The 15,557-nt window shown below is 42.8% G+C and overlaps 2 protein-coding genes across 6 annotated transcripts; both read left to right on the forward strand.

The window, feature by feature from the left end:
* The first annotated feature begins 1,134 nt into the window (after positions 1-1,134).
* On the forward strand, positions 1,135-10,777 carry fzd6 (frizzled class receptor 6). 2 transcript variants are annotated; one of them, XM_041043518.1, is made up of 9 exons: positions 1,135-1,273; positions 1,409-1,450; positions 2,619-3,048; positions 6,007-6,203; positions 6,291-6,873; positions 7,035-7,454; positions 8,363-8,511; positions 8,597-9,004; positions 9,258-10,777. In XM_041043518.1, exons 3-9 carry the CDS (start codon positions 2,863-2,865, stop codon positions 9,421-9,423), a joined length of 2,109 nt encoding a protein of 702 aa, XP_040899452.1. In that variant the 5' UTR covers positions 1,135-1,273; positions 1,409-1,450; positions 2,619-2,862; the 3' UTR covers positions 9,424-10,777. The 2 variants fall into 2 exon arrangements, with proteins under 2 accessions (XP_040899452.1, XP_040899453.1); XM_041043519.1 differs by lacking the exon at positions 1,409-1,450 and having other exon boundaries at positions 1,138-1,273.
* Positions 10,778-11,011: 234 nt separating this feature from the next.
* LOC121185436 (collagen triple helix repeat-containing protein 1-like) lies at positions 11,012-15,552 on the forward strand. Of its 4 annotated transcripts, none has more exons than XM_041043523.1 (5): positions 11,012-11,181; positions 12,249-12,326; positions 14,031-14,249; positions 14,388-14,604; positions 15,062-15,552. In XM_041043523.1, exons 1-5 carry the CDS (start codon positions 11,068-11,070, stop codon positions 15,202-15,204), a joined length of 771 nt encoding a protein of 256 aa, XP_040899457.1. In that variant the 5' UTR covers positions 11,012-11,067; the 3' UTR covers positions 15,205-15,552. The 4 variants fall into 4 exon arrangements, with proteins under 4 accessions (XP_040899457.1, XP_040899459.1, XP_040899460.1 ...); XM_041043524.1 differs by having other exon boundaries at positions 11,035-11,139; XM_041043525.1 differs by lacking the exon at positions 12,249-12,326 and having other exon boundaries at positions 15,062-15,549.
* The last annotated feature ends 5 nt before the right edge of the window (positions 15,553-15,557 follow it).

Here is a 15,557-nt window from a genome sequence, read left to right on the forward strand (position 1 = left end):
TGGTTACACTGTAGCACCTAAATTGTTAGATTATAACCCCGCCTCTCTACGGTGGTCACATGAATATGGACACAGAGGGGATGCAGCGCCTCCAGCTGGATAATTGGAACACAACAAATTGTTTGAACGCTTGTATGTTTACTGTATGACAGGCGACTGTAGGGACACTAGGAGTCTTAGGATTTTCAGAGGGTGTACAACAATATTACTTTATTACTGATTAATGCGCCGTGTTTTACCCAGCGTTTTTATTGTTACTGTCTGTATGTAGGGTTTTTATATGGACATGTCAATAATATTTAAAAAGGGACAAATAATCTGTAAGCATTAGTCTGTAATATTAAAAATACTTTTATTTCCCTACAGAATAATCTCTGGCAAGCTGTATACGGTTGTTTTGATTTGTTGAGTTTTCCCTAAAGTCATTGCTGGGTTTTTAGTCCATAATTCGATGAGTAAATCTACAGTTGGATGGATAGTAGTCACACCATCTAGCGGTACGTATAAAAACTACACCTGCATCTTCGTTCACTTATCTCTTCATCGTCCCACGATACGATTGATATGGATGTAAAAAAGGTCTATTGAGTTTAACCCAAACATGCACATACTGTCTAAATTAGTGTACAAATTGCTCTCTTTAAATAAACCTGGAAAACAGTCCGGTGTCACCCATTTCAGATACAGAAATCCATACGTTGCTCTTTACCTTCGGTCTGGGATTGTCCCATCATTCATCTGCCATCTGCACACATGCTGCGTTCAGGTGCTCCCCGTCACAAGTGTCACAAATGTGTTAGCACAGGATACCATGTAGTTTACCGTTAGATGAAACCTGAAAACATTTTAGTCTATTTAGCTAAACATTTACATACTTGACGTGTCAAATACGACTTCTAGATGTGATGTCCACTAATTAACAATTTCAGGCAACACACTTGTGCATCTATCAGTTGTTCATCCGAAAATAGACTGCAGTAAAGAGCTATTAAAAATTACTTAAACAGCAATTTATGTTTCAGCTTTCTTTATTTATAGCCCACGTGTACCTGTTTGAATGTTGAACCAACATCGGTTCACGTGCGTTTGTGATTAAATGTCAACATTTCCGACTGTAACTGAAGGCAGCTTCGGCTCAGGGCAGCCAGACAAGAACAGACAGGGAGACCGTGCTGGAACTTATCGCAGGAAACACGCTACCAAATTCCCCACAGATTTGCTCCGACGAGTATCCATGTAGTCAGCTGTTACATGAATTCCTGGGCTATAGAGGGTAAGTGTTTGTGTTTGGTTTTGTCTCCCCCACCTCATGCTTTTCTAACTTTATTGTTGCTGCCGAAGTTGTTTCGGGCCCCCGTCCCATGGCAGCGACCGAGGCAGGGATGTTTACTGTACTCTCTCCCCGCAGTTGGCGTCCAGTTCACGGGAAAACAGGGCTCTCCTGCCCGCGGTAAACCGACATATTCATAAAAGTACTTAGCTTTAGAGATATATAACCTAAGTACTGAAGCACTGAAGTTTTCTACTAACCTGCACGTGTCTGCTTGTTTCTGCTTGTTAAACTTAAGTGGTGTTACTGGTGGTACGTGTCAAATGTTTTTGCTTTGCTGACTTTTATTGTCTTTTTAATCATTACTAATATGCTAACCGAAAGGTTTAAGCTGCTAGCTAATCTAAATTTACTTACCCTCTAAGTTCCTGTACTTCCCAGGAGCTTAGAGGCCTACAGTCTGTGCCAGTGTCTGTATATAAAGATCTTTAAATACAGTCATTGTTCTACGCTGTGAAGGTTGTTGATGGTGGTTACTGTACACATAAACAGTGATGTGGAAATATTAAATAAACTCTTTCCACCACTGATATCAGGAATTCAAGAAACCAAATAATAAGCATAGATTGTTATTCTTTAAAGACCACATTTTTATGTAAATAACTTAAAATACTGCTTGTTACAATACACATGAACACGTGTCAGTATACAAAATACAACCAGGGGTCAAATCCAAAACTAGTCCCAAATGGGCCCCTGAAAAAGCCTAAACTTACTCAGCCTTTGTTTCTGTATTCACTGGGAAAGTTTTACATTCTGTCAGGCATTCAAGATTCTTGGTTGCTTAAGCAAGTGTGTATGTGAACCTCTGACACTTTAAGGCAAAGTTTAATGTGCATCAACAAGCTGAGACTCATTCTCCTTGAATAAGCCTGGATCTTTAGCATTCCCCACCCTGTGTAAATGCATGCACTTGAAGCCTGCACAGGGATTGACTGGATTTTGGTTCCTTAATTCCATCTGCCTGATACGTCTCTAAACGGTGCTTCCATTACTGGAGCCCGAGGACCTCAAGGAAGCTGTAAGGGGTGCACAGAACAAAATATGGAGTTGTTAAATTTCATTCTTCAGTTGATGGTGTAATTATGATAGACTGTTTTGATGATAGGGCTTCAGTCTGTCTCTGCTCTGCAAGTAAATGCAGTTATAACCAGTAACTAAAATCTTCACAGTTGGTGTTCCTGAGGACAGATTTTCATGAAATACAGGTTGTGGTCCAAAACAAACCTCTCTGTCCTTGTTTAGCTGAAAGTATAAATCTAATTCAGTATGATTACTTTCATTTCAGGGATACCTATCTGTGACCCAGAGGCACATGCTAACCAAACAGGGGGCTGATGGGAAAGTTTTACCTGCTGCAACGCCCACTGGCTCCACTGAGATGTCCCCAGGAGCAGTGAAATGTGGATGACAGCGTGAGCCAGGGGAATTCAACATTTGGGCCAAGATATCCTCACACTGAGCCAAAAAGAAATCTGTTCTAGTTTACACACAAAAAAAAAACATACTCACACGCACTCGCTACCCAGAAAATGCTGATGCCAGGGCCACTGTGGGTGTGCCTGGCACTGATATGGGTGGGAAGCTGCAGTGCTCACAGTCTTTTTACCTGTGAGCCAATCAAAGTGCATCGGTGCTTGGGGATGCCCTACAACATGACCTTCTTTCCCAACATGATGGAGCACTATGATCAGGACATTGCAGCCAGTAATATGGAGGTGAGTTCTCATAACAGTCCATATATCATTTTGTTGTTTGTTGTTGGCCAATCAGTCTTGTTGACTGCCAAGAAAATTATTATTATTATTGTTTTTTTTTATGAAATAAGATTCATCAAACAGTCTGTGTAATGTGCAGTAATATTTGATCTTTAACCCATTTTTTTATTTACTGTTCAGTTAAGACCTTTCTTTGTGCATTCTTCATTTAAAGCCCCAGTGTTTTACAGATTAATTTCTGCCTTTTAATTTTGGCATTGGGTGGGCCAGTCGATACAAACCCATGCTGTGGGTGTGAGCAGTATTTGGCTAAACACCAGGCATTGTTCAAACCCACAGAACTTCATTTTAAATTCTAGTGGAGATCTCAAGACTGTGTTAATTATGTCAGACTGAATGTGTACTTAGTTTCAAAGATGAACTGGGACACAGTAATACAGAATGTGTCTGTGATGTTGTCAGGCAGTTTGGAATAAGAGGATTTTTCCAACCTTAAAGCTCTTTTAGGGGGAAACTTTAAATTAAAGGATTTAACGTTAAAGAATCTCATTAGTCTGTGATGGAAAGAAACCTTCCTCTGTCTGTAAATAAAAATTATAATTCAAGTCACATTTAGAGATAATGAATATCATCTCGATGTGATTCCCATTGTTAGTGCTATCATTAGAGCTATTCATGGCTCCAGTCTATAAATGCCAGTGTCTGTCGGCCCTCAGAGGTGCATATTGATTGAACTGTAATTGCCATTTTGTAATGGTCATCAGCTGGGATACACAAATTACCTGCCACTGTTTGTCCACAAATCACTCCTGATTGTTATAGAGCACAATTTAGTAAGTAAACTGTAGAAATTGTATTGTTGTGACCATGATAACCATGAATCTGTGCACTGGGTTTGAATTCTCACCTGGCACAAAGGATGGATTTTATTATTTGTTTTTATTTTAACTGGACTACAGGTGCAGTATCATTGTAATTAGTATTTTCTTACACACAAAAAAACATTTTGTTTTTTTGCTAATCTTCATTATCATAATCATCAGCTTCAGTCATGTCAAGTAAAGTGCATTTCTCTCTGTGTTGTCTTACTCCTAATACCCTTTGCTTTCTGATGTCTACAGACATATGTTGTCTGGTGTCTCTTCCTCAGCAGTGAACTCTTGTTTCTGTTGTAGCGTCCTGTGTCTTAGCATTCCTGCAGGCCAGGGTTTGGATTACACATGTTTGGTGTTAGAGCATTGAGCACGAAACAGTTGATCTGTTGAAGGAGTCTTTTGTGTGGCATCTGGCAAAGGTATAGGCTTCTTATTTCACAGCAACCTAGGCCACGGGCAACTTCATGGACTTTGTTGTGAGGGGGGCCTTTGATTTCTGGAGGAAGGGGAGGGACACACCCAGCCCTATACAAAGCCTGCCCTGCATACCACAATGAGTATTCTCCCTGTTAATCACTCACTCATTTCCCCCTCCTCTACACGGTCTTACCTCCACGGTCCTGTCTCCCAGGTGACAGACTTACACTCCATGGCCTACATTCAACATTACATATTATACATAGCTCTCTCTGAAAGTGTGCACTGATTTATCACAAAGCCCCAATGCTGTAATGAAAGCAGGTTTGTGCCTCGCACTGGGCTCAGTCCAGCCTATCAGTAGGATTTTCCGGAGGAGGGCTAACCTTTTTCCGCCCTTGGTCCCAGATTCCACCACTGTTTGCCAGCTTCTGAAATAGAAAAGTTTGAAGTGTTAGAATACAAAGAGAACAGGAAGACTTACTGACGTGCTGTAACAGACAGGGAACACTGAGGCATGTTAAAAAAAAAAAAAGCTGAGCTTAAAAGTTTGAAAAGTGGGTGTCTAGCTATTTTTTTTTGAATCATTTAATCCTTGAAGTACTTTGCTATGCAGTTTTCTGCACAGGATTTTGTCTTTAAGGCTAAATCAACTCGACTTGTACCGCTGATCCTGGTTGAAGGTTTCTGAAATGAGGGCAGTTTTTACAGTAACTCCGCTGAAAAGCAAATAAAGGTCAGATTGTTGAGGAGTGGGCAGCTCATTGACAAGGAGCCCAGGACCTCCGCAGGAGAGAAACAAGGACACTTACTGTCAGAGGGGGCAAGCCCAGGGCCCAGAGGAGTGGGCCTACTGCCAGACTGGATTTCAGAAGAAAAAAAAAAGAGGAAACATTGAATAGTGGACTGTGCTGGAGTGTATGAGTGTGTTTTGTCAGTAAATAGTGGCAGTATAGACTGACATCAGTCTGTGTGCACATGGAGGCCTGACGTAGTGTCCAGGGTGATACAGCTGGTTTATGGGCAATAATAAAGAATAACTAGTCAACAAAGTGTACAGTTACTGTTAATGTCCAAGGATACAGAAACAACAGCATGTGCATGATCTGGACTTGTTTAACTTGAATGAAGCTGTCTTCAGTGTAAGCTGTGCATCTCACTGAGAATCACACACACTTATACTGTGGCTCCTTCACAGCCTAACCTATCAACAGCTGTGTGCATTCCAGCCTTCCTGGCCTGTTGTGTGTCTGTACACTCATTTCCTGCCACCTATACCCCCCCCCCCCCCCCCCCCCCCCTTCTCCTTCTCCCTCCCCTCTCACAGGCTCTTGACCAGTGTTGAAACGGAAGAATATGGTTCCCAGCCAGTGAATGGGCCTCTTTGTGTGGCGCTATAGAGCACTACAGCTCCACAACATGAAGTTAATATTCTATGTGGAGCAGTGGTCCCCGAATTTTTTGACTTGTGACTACTTAAAATAAAGCAAAGTTGACTTGTGACAGATGATCATTGGTTCTGTATGTGTACAGGTTATGACCAGGTCAGCCAAAGTTTTTTGTTTTTATTTTACTGTTTTATCCTGCAGGTCTTAATAGGTAGGATCTGCTTCTCATTATGACAAATTCCTTTCCAGTATTATGTAACCTTTCTCTCCATCCTCAGCCATTCATGCCCCTGGCAAACCTGCGCTGCTCTCCAGACGTCCACCACTTCCTTTGCCAGGCCTTTGTCCCAGCGTGCAGTGAGGAGAATAAGGTGATCCGTCCCTGCCGAGAGCAGTGTGAGACTGTAATGTCCGACTGCGACGTGAATATCCGAATCTTTGGCATCACCTGGCCCCCTGAGCTGCAGTGTGACAAGTAAGAAAGCCTCAGTGACAGACAGTCCATATGAGCAATGCTATTGCAATGCTAATTCATTATCCTGTCATTGTTTTTATCCTGTAGGTTGGACCCATGTCGCTCCCCTGAAGGTTCACTGCTTCCTGCAACCACACCAGTGATCTCCTCCTCGTCTGCTAAGAGGGACCTGGGCTTCTGGTGCCCTCTGCAGTTAAAGACCAAGCCAGGCCATGGATCATCGTTCCTGGGCGCCCAGGACTGCGCTCCGCCTTGCTCCAACATGTACTTCAAACCCCACGACATCGAGTTTGCCAAAAGCTTCATCGGCGTGTGCTCCATCATCTGCCTGGGCGCCACGCTCTTCACTTTCCTCACTTTCCTGATCGACGTCAAACGTTTCCGCTACCCCGAACGCCCCATAATCTTCTACGCCGTCTGCTACAGCTTTGTCTCACTCATATACTTCATCGGGTTCCTGCTGGGGAACAATGCAGCCTGTACCAAGGCAGCACACCCTGCAGGTGTGGATACAGTGGTGCTGGGCTCTCAGAGCAAAGGGTGCACGTTGCTTTTTATGCTCCTCTACTTCTTCTCCATCGCTGGTATTGTCTGGTGGGTCATACTCACCATAACCTGGTTCCTGGCAGCTGGACCCAAGTGGAGCTGTGAGGCCATAGAGAAGAAAGCGGTAAGGTTTTTTTTAAAAGAATTTATGGTCATGTGTTAATAGCAAATAAGAGCAACATAGGAAAAACAAGTGTAGAATATAGATATAAGCAAACACAGGCTATTAGCAAACAGGAGAGTGGTGCACACTGTTGAAAATATTGTTCTCTGCTTTGTCCGTAGGTGTGGTTCCACTCTGCTGCCTGGGGGATCCCTGGGGCGCTAACGGTCATGCTGCTCGCACTGAACAAGGTGGAAGGAGACAACATCAGTGGGGTTTGTTTCGTGGGCCTCTATGACCTGGACGCCCTGCGCTACTTTGTTCTGGCTCCGCTGTGTGTGGGCGTCATAGTCGGCCTCTTCCTTATCCTGGCAGGCATCGTCTCTCTCAACCACGTCCGGCAGGTCATTCAGCACGACGAGCGCAACCAGGAGAAGCTGAAGAAGTTCATGATCCGCATCGGCGTGTTCAGCTGCCTCTACCTGGTCCCGCTGGTCACCCTGTTGGCCTGCTACACCTATGAACAGAGTCACCGCAGCACCTGGGAGAATACCTGGATCAACGACCGCTGTCAGGAGTACAGCATCCCCTGTTCATACAAGGTAGCTGTGGCTTATTCACTCGCTGACTGTGTTATGGAACAAGCTAAGGCCAAAGGGCAGATTAGAAAAGACTTTCCAATGAGATGAGACCACATGGCTCAAAAGGCTTCAAATGGTTTGTGTGTCTTCTATTCAGAAAAGGCAACAGCCATTAAAAAAAAAAAAAAGCTCATATACCAAATAATGAAACCAGCAGCTGAAAAATGCTTTGTCTGTGTGCTGTTAATAACATCAAAACACACACACACACACACACACACACACCTGTGTTGAAAAGTCCTTCTGGGCACTGGTGGACCCATTAGCAAAAATATCTCTAAAGCTAAGAGCACAGTTTCCTGAGCAGCACATTCAGCTAATTACTTTAAAAATGAAGTAACATTCCAGCCTGGCCAGTCCCTAAATAGACCCGTACGTGTGTGGAAGTATTGTCCAATGTGAAATTTGAAGGACCTAAATATGAATATTTGAGCAGATGTTGTAAAAATGGGCTGAGGGTCACTGCGTGTGGGAGGTTTTTGAAAAGGCAACTAACAAAGCTGAAATAGACCAAGTACCAAGTACATAACAATCAGTTCAGGGAAACTGCCACAAAAACAACAATATATTTTATTTCTTTATATTTAAATTTGAAAATGGCTGTCCATTCAGAAATGTGTAATATATAAACTTGTGTCCTGCTGCACAGTGTGAAGACGATCAGAAGAGAGACGAAAAAAATCTAAGAGGGCGTATAAAATGGACAGTGTAAAAGAGAAGAATAAAGTCAGTCCTTTGTTAAATATTAGTCTCTGAGCCAAAAAGTTCAAAGGCTTGGTTTTGTCTTCAATTAAAAAAAAAAAAAAAAAGAAGGATTTATTACACGCTAGTTCTAAATCACAAGGATTCTGTTTCCATCTTTGTTTCAGGCAACAGAGCACGAGCGTCCTGACCTCTCTCTGTTTTTGGTGAAGTACTTGATGACGCTGGTGGTTGGAATATCTGCAGTGTTCTGGGTCAGCAGCAAAAAGACGTGCTCAGAGTGGGCCTACTTCTTCAACAGGACCCGCAAGAGAGAGTAAGTTCTGTTACAGTTCACACTCAGTTTCCACCAAAAATAAATAAGTAATCCCACTAAACATTTCATGTTCTGTGACCTGCAGTCCCATCAGCGAGAGCCGCCGGGTGCTGCAGGAGTCCTGTGAGTTCTTCCTCAAGCACAACAGCCGCGTCCAGCACAAGAAGAAGCACTACAAGCCCAGCTCCCACAAGCTCAAGGTGGTGTCCAAGTCCATGGGCACAAGCACAGGCGCCGCTCCCACCAACGCCAGCACCGCCAATCAAGGAACCTCTGCACTGGGCAATCACGATCCCCATGTGCAAGGTTCTCTCTCTGAGACCTCAACCAGGGAGCACTTGGACAGGGGCGCCTCCAGCCGAAACTCCAGGAGGGGGGACAGGGACAGAGAGAGGGAGCGGGAGCGGGAGGGGGGAGAGAGACGCAGCAAAGGTGGGAGCTCCAGTAAGGTCAGCAGCCGCTCAGAGAGCATGCACAGAGCGCCAGATGGGAGGTAAGGGAGGAACATCTGAGATACCAGACTTTTATCTTTTCTTTCCATTTATGTTTATGAGAAATGCACTTTTACTTCTTACAGGTTTGGGTTTTTTTTCCTGATCTAAGACATCTCTGTGGCATCTCAGCTCTGTTTATGTTGCTCCTTCCTCTTTGTTGTGCAAATGTTGCTTTGTGCTTTGTTGTTTTTCATTCAATGGAACTAAATCTGAACAAGCAATAACCTCCAGTGTGTCCTGGCTGGGTTATAGGATGACTCCGAGGAGCGAGCTCTCAGAAGCCAGGCAGGTTCCCAGCGGACAGCAACATCCAGCTTTAAACCTATCCCACAGCAGCAGCGTCCTCCAGGACTCCACCCACCAGCTGGTGCACCAGGTGCCTGAGGAGAGCAAGGACACAAAGGACAACAGCTGCTGAGAGAACTGACCCCCAAGAATAAGCAGTCACACTTGATGCTGGTTGATGTACCCACGTGTGTGTCTTGTCAAACATCATATAAGCTCCATACTTCAGTTTATGATTGCATTGGTTACATGATAGCCAGTGAATATCCATTGCCAGCAAAATGTAACACAGCCTGAGTATTTCAAATGTGGTATGTTGGACCAGAAGTCTGAGATCATTTAGTTTGGGTCACAGCTTTGTCTTTCAGCTTTAATGAGCTTTTATCCTACACCTGAATGTTGCTGCAGCACAGCTGTATCCCAACTATACAACTGACAGTTTCATTTTATAGCATGTATTAGGTCTACCGTTTTGTAGATTGGTAACTAGAATGAATACTATTTATGTAAATATTCTGTTTTTTCACTGGATTAGTCGCTACACTGAGAGTTTTGTTAGAAAGGTCATGATACTGCCAAATGTGCAACACAAGAGTCTTCCTGTGGTAAAGTGTTTTTGAATGTCTTACTGTTTTTCCTGGAAAGATGGTTTGTCTTGCAACCTCATCCTGTAACGCACACTGTGCTACTTTTTTCTCTTTTGAAACAAAGGCAAACTCTTAAACTTGTTAGAGTTGATTTTTTTTAAATTTTTCTTAAAAGATTTCCACCATGTTGTGTTTATTTCCATTATTTCTTACTTGTATCTGTTGTGTGAACACTGATTCTGCACAGGTCGGTGTTTTTAAAGAGGTGTGTTGGGAGTTTGGATAAAGTATAGCTTTATGGTTTTTCTAAAAGAATGTGCCTTCCTTTGGGTCCTTCCTCATCTTCAAAGAACCGACAGATGTTTTGCATGTGTCATGTCTACCTGTGCTCTGTTTGTATGTATAGATTCTTCATGATCTTCAAGCAAATTGAGGAAACAAATCAAACAGGCTTTGCACTATTTGTCATTAGAAGCACAAACCACTGATGATTAGATATGAATAGTCATGAACAGATAAAGACAGTTTGGAGATTGTTCAGGGCTTCTTTATAACAGAGAGCATATATCTCTCCTTCAAGTGTTTCCAGAGCAGCCTCTGTGCTTTATTTGAACATCTGTAAGGGACTGATTCCTCCATCAGCTTTCTTTATCTTTCATATGTGGGATTCACGTGAGAATTCCAGTAACAAATTAAAAGGGAATCCTCGTCCTTTTCTCTTTTTTACTGTATACTCTTATTCTGGCATGTGGATATGAGTCTTGCTTATGATGTACCAAGACTTAGCGTGTCCACTGGTGTCCATGAAACGCTCTGTAGAGCTGTGTACTTTTTTTTTTTTTTTTAACTGTTTTTAATGTAGCCTGTCCTTTAAATCCAATTTTTTGTATCTATACGTTTTCATTTTGATATAAATGTTGAATAATAAAAGATTCAATTTATGTTTGTCTCTGTATGTGAGCCTCTAATTACCCGAATTATAATAGAACGGGCACGTCTGTACTGGTTTATGAATCTCATAGCGATGATTTTTTTTTTTTTTTTTTTTTTTTTCTTAGAGTACGTTTCTGCAAGTTTACTGGCTCCTTCCCTCGCGTCCTGCCCTCCTCTGGACTAAAACTGGCTGGAGTTGGAGTCAAACTGTCGCCCCAAGTCTCTCAGAGAGCACACAGTCCTCCGCTGTCTCCTGTATGATGTCTCCCGTCGCTGCCCGCCTGCTGCTCCTCGCCTGCTTGGCTTTACCTCTGTACGGCGTGGAAAAGGTGAGAAACAGAGGATACCGAAAGGATCCTGACGCTGAGAAGGTAAGAGAGATCAGATTATTTAAAAAAAAAAAAAAAAGAAAAGAAAAAAGAAGACGCTATGATTATTTCCAGAAGAAAGTATGTGGCACTCAGGATCCCGGCGGAGATTTATGTTTTGTGGACTTATTTTGTGTAACGTAAAAAGCCTAAAAATAATTCACAACAAAATATTATTATACTTACGTTTTTGTCATTTAGTCGCCTTGTTGTGTTTTTAATGAATCTGCACTTTGCATGTCATGTTCTTTAAACTCGTCATGGTGTTACTGTTTTCTTTTGTCATGCTTTGCTGTTTGCCAGAACTATATTTAAACGACTGAATTCCCCCAAAAGAAAAGAGAAAAAAAAGTATTATGCTGATTCATCCACATGATCCACATGTAGGCTTACACTTCAGTGAGCGTGGTCAGCACTTTGGCAAAATATGGCCACCAAAATTACCTGGTCCCTGCACAGCAGATGGGAAATGCTGTTATATAGCTTTCATATGGTCAGCTGGTTCACTATTATTCCAGCTTTGTCTGCTGTCCTGCAGACTGAATGGACAAAAAAGAAAAAAAAAATCCCAGACAGGAAGTTGGGGTCTGCCTCTATCTGCCTGCCTGACAAACTCAAAAAGGTTCATGTATATTTGATTGGGGCTGGCAGTTGGGACTGAAATTTTAAGGCTGATAAATATATACAAAGAGCCTAAAGCAGGGTTCACCTATGTAATATTACAGTCCACCACGTCCAATTCAGCATTTATTTTTGTCCAGAATTATATAACCCCCTGTGCTGTAGGTGGGGAGTGAAGGAACACAGTGGACACACATTCTCTCTTTAATCTCTTGGGAATCAAATGAAAGTGAAACTAATGTTTATTTTGCTGGGACTCCGTGGACCCCTTCGTTGAACCCTCCCCCCACCTCCTGCAGGGACTCCTAGAAGTCTGCATACCCCACATTGAGAACCACTAACTTCAAGCAGTTGCTCCTCATTATCCCCCCAAAAAAGTCTTACTCTGCAGCTGAGACCACAGAAGTAGGATATAACGAATAGCATCTTATTTTACCATCTGTATCCAGTGCACTGGAAATGATGCAGAAAAGCCCAACTGCACTAGGCACTCTGGAGAAGGAAGATCTTCTTATTTGAACAACATGGTAATCATAAAATCCTACTTTGATTCCTCTTGAGATCCTCTGAATCTAAAACCTCTCTAAGCCAAGCGTTATATCCACGCCCTGCATGCTGGAGGAGAGCATCGAGTCCTCGCTTCAGTTTTGACTAATGCATGAAATACTACTGATTCCTCAGCACTTTGGGGCAAATACAGCCTTTTTTATGCTTCAGTTACAGTAACAGGCCGTGTGCTACTAATATTCAAGCAGGGGCTGGAGTGTGATAAATGCAGGCAGGCAGCGCCACTATAGAAACAGCAGACTGGAAGCTAATATAAAAGTCATCTGTGTGTCTTAAGTGGACAGAGGTTCCATTGAGCAGTCTGCTTTGAAAGGTCTCCAAAAATCCAACCCTTAATAAAACAGAGCCGTTTTCCTCGCAACCAAACGGGCTCGTGGAGCATTTCTGACATTTCCACATTTTCCCACCTATTAGCCAACAAGCTTGGAAGTTTAATCCCGCTTTTTTTTTCTTAAGGATAAATTCCAGGTCTATTACAGCACTTGCGTACCGATCCGTAATCTACCCCTTTCATCAGCAGACTTCCCAGCTTCCTAGAGGGATGATGTCAGACCTCACATCTTCAGGTTACTCCAGCAAAGCCACTTAATGGCTAAAACAGACTCTCAACCATCTGTTCTTCAGCAGCTGACGTTAAATTACTGTTATTCTCTCACATTTTGCTGGGTTTTTTTTTTTTGTATTTTTTTGATTCACATGGTCTGAAATACATTTTTCTGCTTTACCTCAGAGACTCAAGTCGGGACAAGATGTTGAAACCGGAGGAAAAGCTCTTTGTTCTGTCTTGCCTTAGGACTTTTTTGTCTTAATGCCTCTTGGCCATGTGCCCCCTATAACTGCTCCACAGCTACATGCTGAGCAAAAAAGGGCAGCAGTGACCCAACAAAAACCCAGACCCAAATTCCCTTGGCATCAGTGTTTGCTTAAGGGCGAGGACACACTTCTACGTGTCAGTTTCTGTCCGTCCTGACTAAATGAATGAGTATATGACTCTTACAAATCAACTAACCAAAATTAAAAACCCCAAGTCCAACTAAAAAAAGCTTTAACAGTTAACCTACACACTGCAATCTGTTGGTTAAAGTGTGTGTTTGAGGACACACATTGCACAAAGCTATTTGGATCTTCACTGTGTCTATCTCTGTATGTGGTAGGTTTTGGCAAGCTCCCCTGTCTCTGTGTGTGTTTGAGTCAGCTTGAGTAAGATGCAGCATCTGTTTAAACATAGCAGGAGATTCAGCAGGACAGTGAATCACGCTGAGAGATGTGTGGCTAGACACCTACTAATTTAGACCGTCACCAAGCCTCAGTTCCTCATTAACACATGATCTGTCATTCACTTGCTTCATGGCTTAATGGTTGCTGGTTCTGTTGCTTTGCCTTGGTGTGGATCACATCTGGTTTTTACACTTAATTCAGCCCGATGGCAGTGTATTTGTTTATATGACTTGTAAATGAAGTATAATCTGGCTTCTCATGTGTGTGATGGTTGGGTGGATGGCAGTGTTTAGGTGTCTGCAGCAGTGCATGCAGCCCAAACAGGGATTTAACCCCGAGGAAGAAAAAGGAAAATGTGAAACAGGAAGTTTAATTACAATAGACTTGGCTGATGTTATTTTATTATCAACTTCCACCTCTTCTTCTTCTCTTCCTTGTTTTTCCAGTATGGCAGCTGCATGCAGGGGCCTGCAGGCACCCCTGGCAGAGACGGTAACCCCGGGGCCAACGGCATTCCGGGGACGCCGGGCATCCCTGGCCGTGACGGGCTCAAAGGTGAGAAAGGCGAGTGCATTAGCGAGATCTTCGAGGAGCCCTGGAGGCCCAACTACAAGCAGTGCGCCTGGAACTCTCTGAATTATGGGATCGACCTGGGTAAAGTAGCTGTAAGTACTGTGATACAGAGAAGGATGTGTTTCTGAGGAATGTGGGGGTTCGTTTCAAGCATTTTTCAAATTCACATAAATGTTATTCAGCCTACACAACGCATATCGGTGGCACAGTTACTTTATGCTGTGTTGCAGGACTGTACGTTCACTAAGCTGCGCTCAGACAGCGCCCTCAGAGTCCTCTTCAGTGGTTCCCTCAGACTCAAGTGTAAGAGCGCATGCTGCCAGAGATGGTACTTTACCTTCAACGGAGCGGAGTGCACAGGACCCCTGCCCATAGAGTCAATCATCTACTTAGACCAGGGAAGTCCAGAGCTCAACTCAACCATCAACATCCACAGAACGTCCTCAGGTACGACTGGAGATGCTTTCAGCTACAGCTGACCAATCGTGAACTTACAGAAATGCTTGGACATTTTTTAATTGTGTTTGTTACCTGTTGCTACTTTTGTCATCTTTGAACATAGCCACTGTTTCCACTCTTTGTGCTAAGCTTATTTATATATACAGTATATACAGGTTTGAGAGCATCAGTATCAATCTTCTCATCCAACTAACTCTCAAACTCTCAGCAAGAGAGCAAAGAAAGAGGCGTTTTTACTGGAGGGACTAACTGTTCCTTTCAGTGGTTATTTAACTGCTGCGGATTCAAACTTTAAAGCAAAATTACTTTTTTTGAGTTAGGTTGGTTTAGAAAGTTCACCACTTCTTCAGAAAACAAAACAATTAACAATTTCTATCTCTGGAGGCAGTTTGGGTGTTCCCAGAAATTCATTTGCTCTGTCTTGTCGTTTTTTTTCTCCCTCCAGTTGAAGGCCTGTGTGAGGGCGTCAAAGCAGGGTTGGTGGATGTGGCCGTGTGGGTGGGGACCTGTGCAGACTATCCCAGAGGCGACGCATCTACAGGCTGGAATTCAGTATCCAGGATTATCATTGAGGAACTGCCTAAATAAATAAATTTAAAAAAAAAACAGTCCTGGTAGTATAAAAGTATGTTATCTGACCCTCCAAAATGATCAGGTGTGGTTTTTGCTGAGGCATTACAGCGTCACTGATAGTAACTTGAATGTTTTTTTTGTTTTGTTAAAATACTATGCTAGATGACAGGCCTATAAACAAGAATACTGTGTCATTCTGTCCACCAGAAATAAACGTTGTACTGTAGCTTTTCTGCTCGTGGGTGCTCTTAGAGCTCGGTAACCATTTAACAGACACTGACAATATTTAAACTATGTATTCATGTGACCTGTTTATATTCACTATTACTGTTAATAAAGTAAAATCCTTTTTTTAAAGAATTTAACTC

The sequence above is a fragment of the Toxotes jaculatrix genome, chromosome 8, assembly GCF_017976425.1.
Source record: "Toxotes jaculatrix isolate fToxJac2 chromosome 8, fToxJac2.pri, whole genome shotgun sequence".
Classification (NCBI taxonomy): Eukaryota; Metazoa; Chordata; class Actinopteri; family Toxotidae; genus Toxotes; species Toxotes jaculatrix.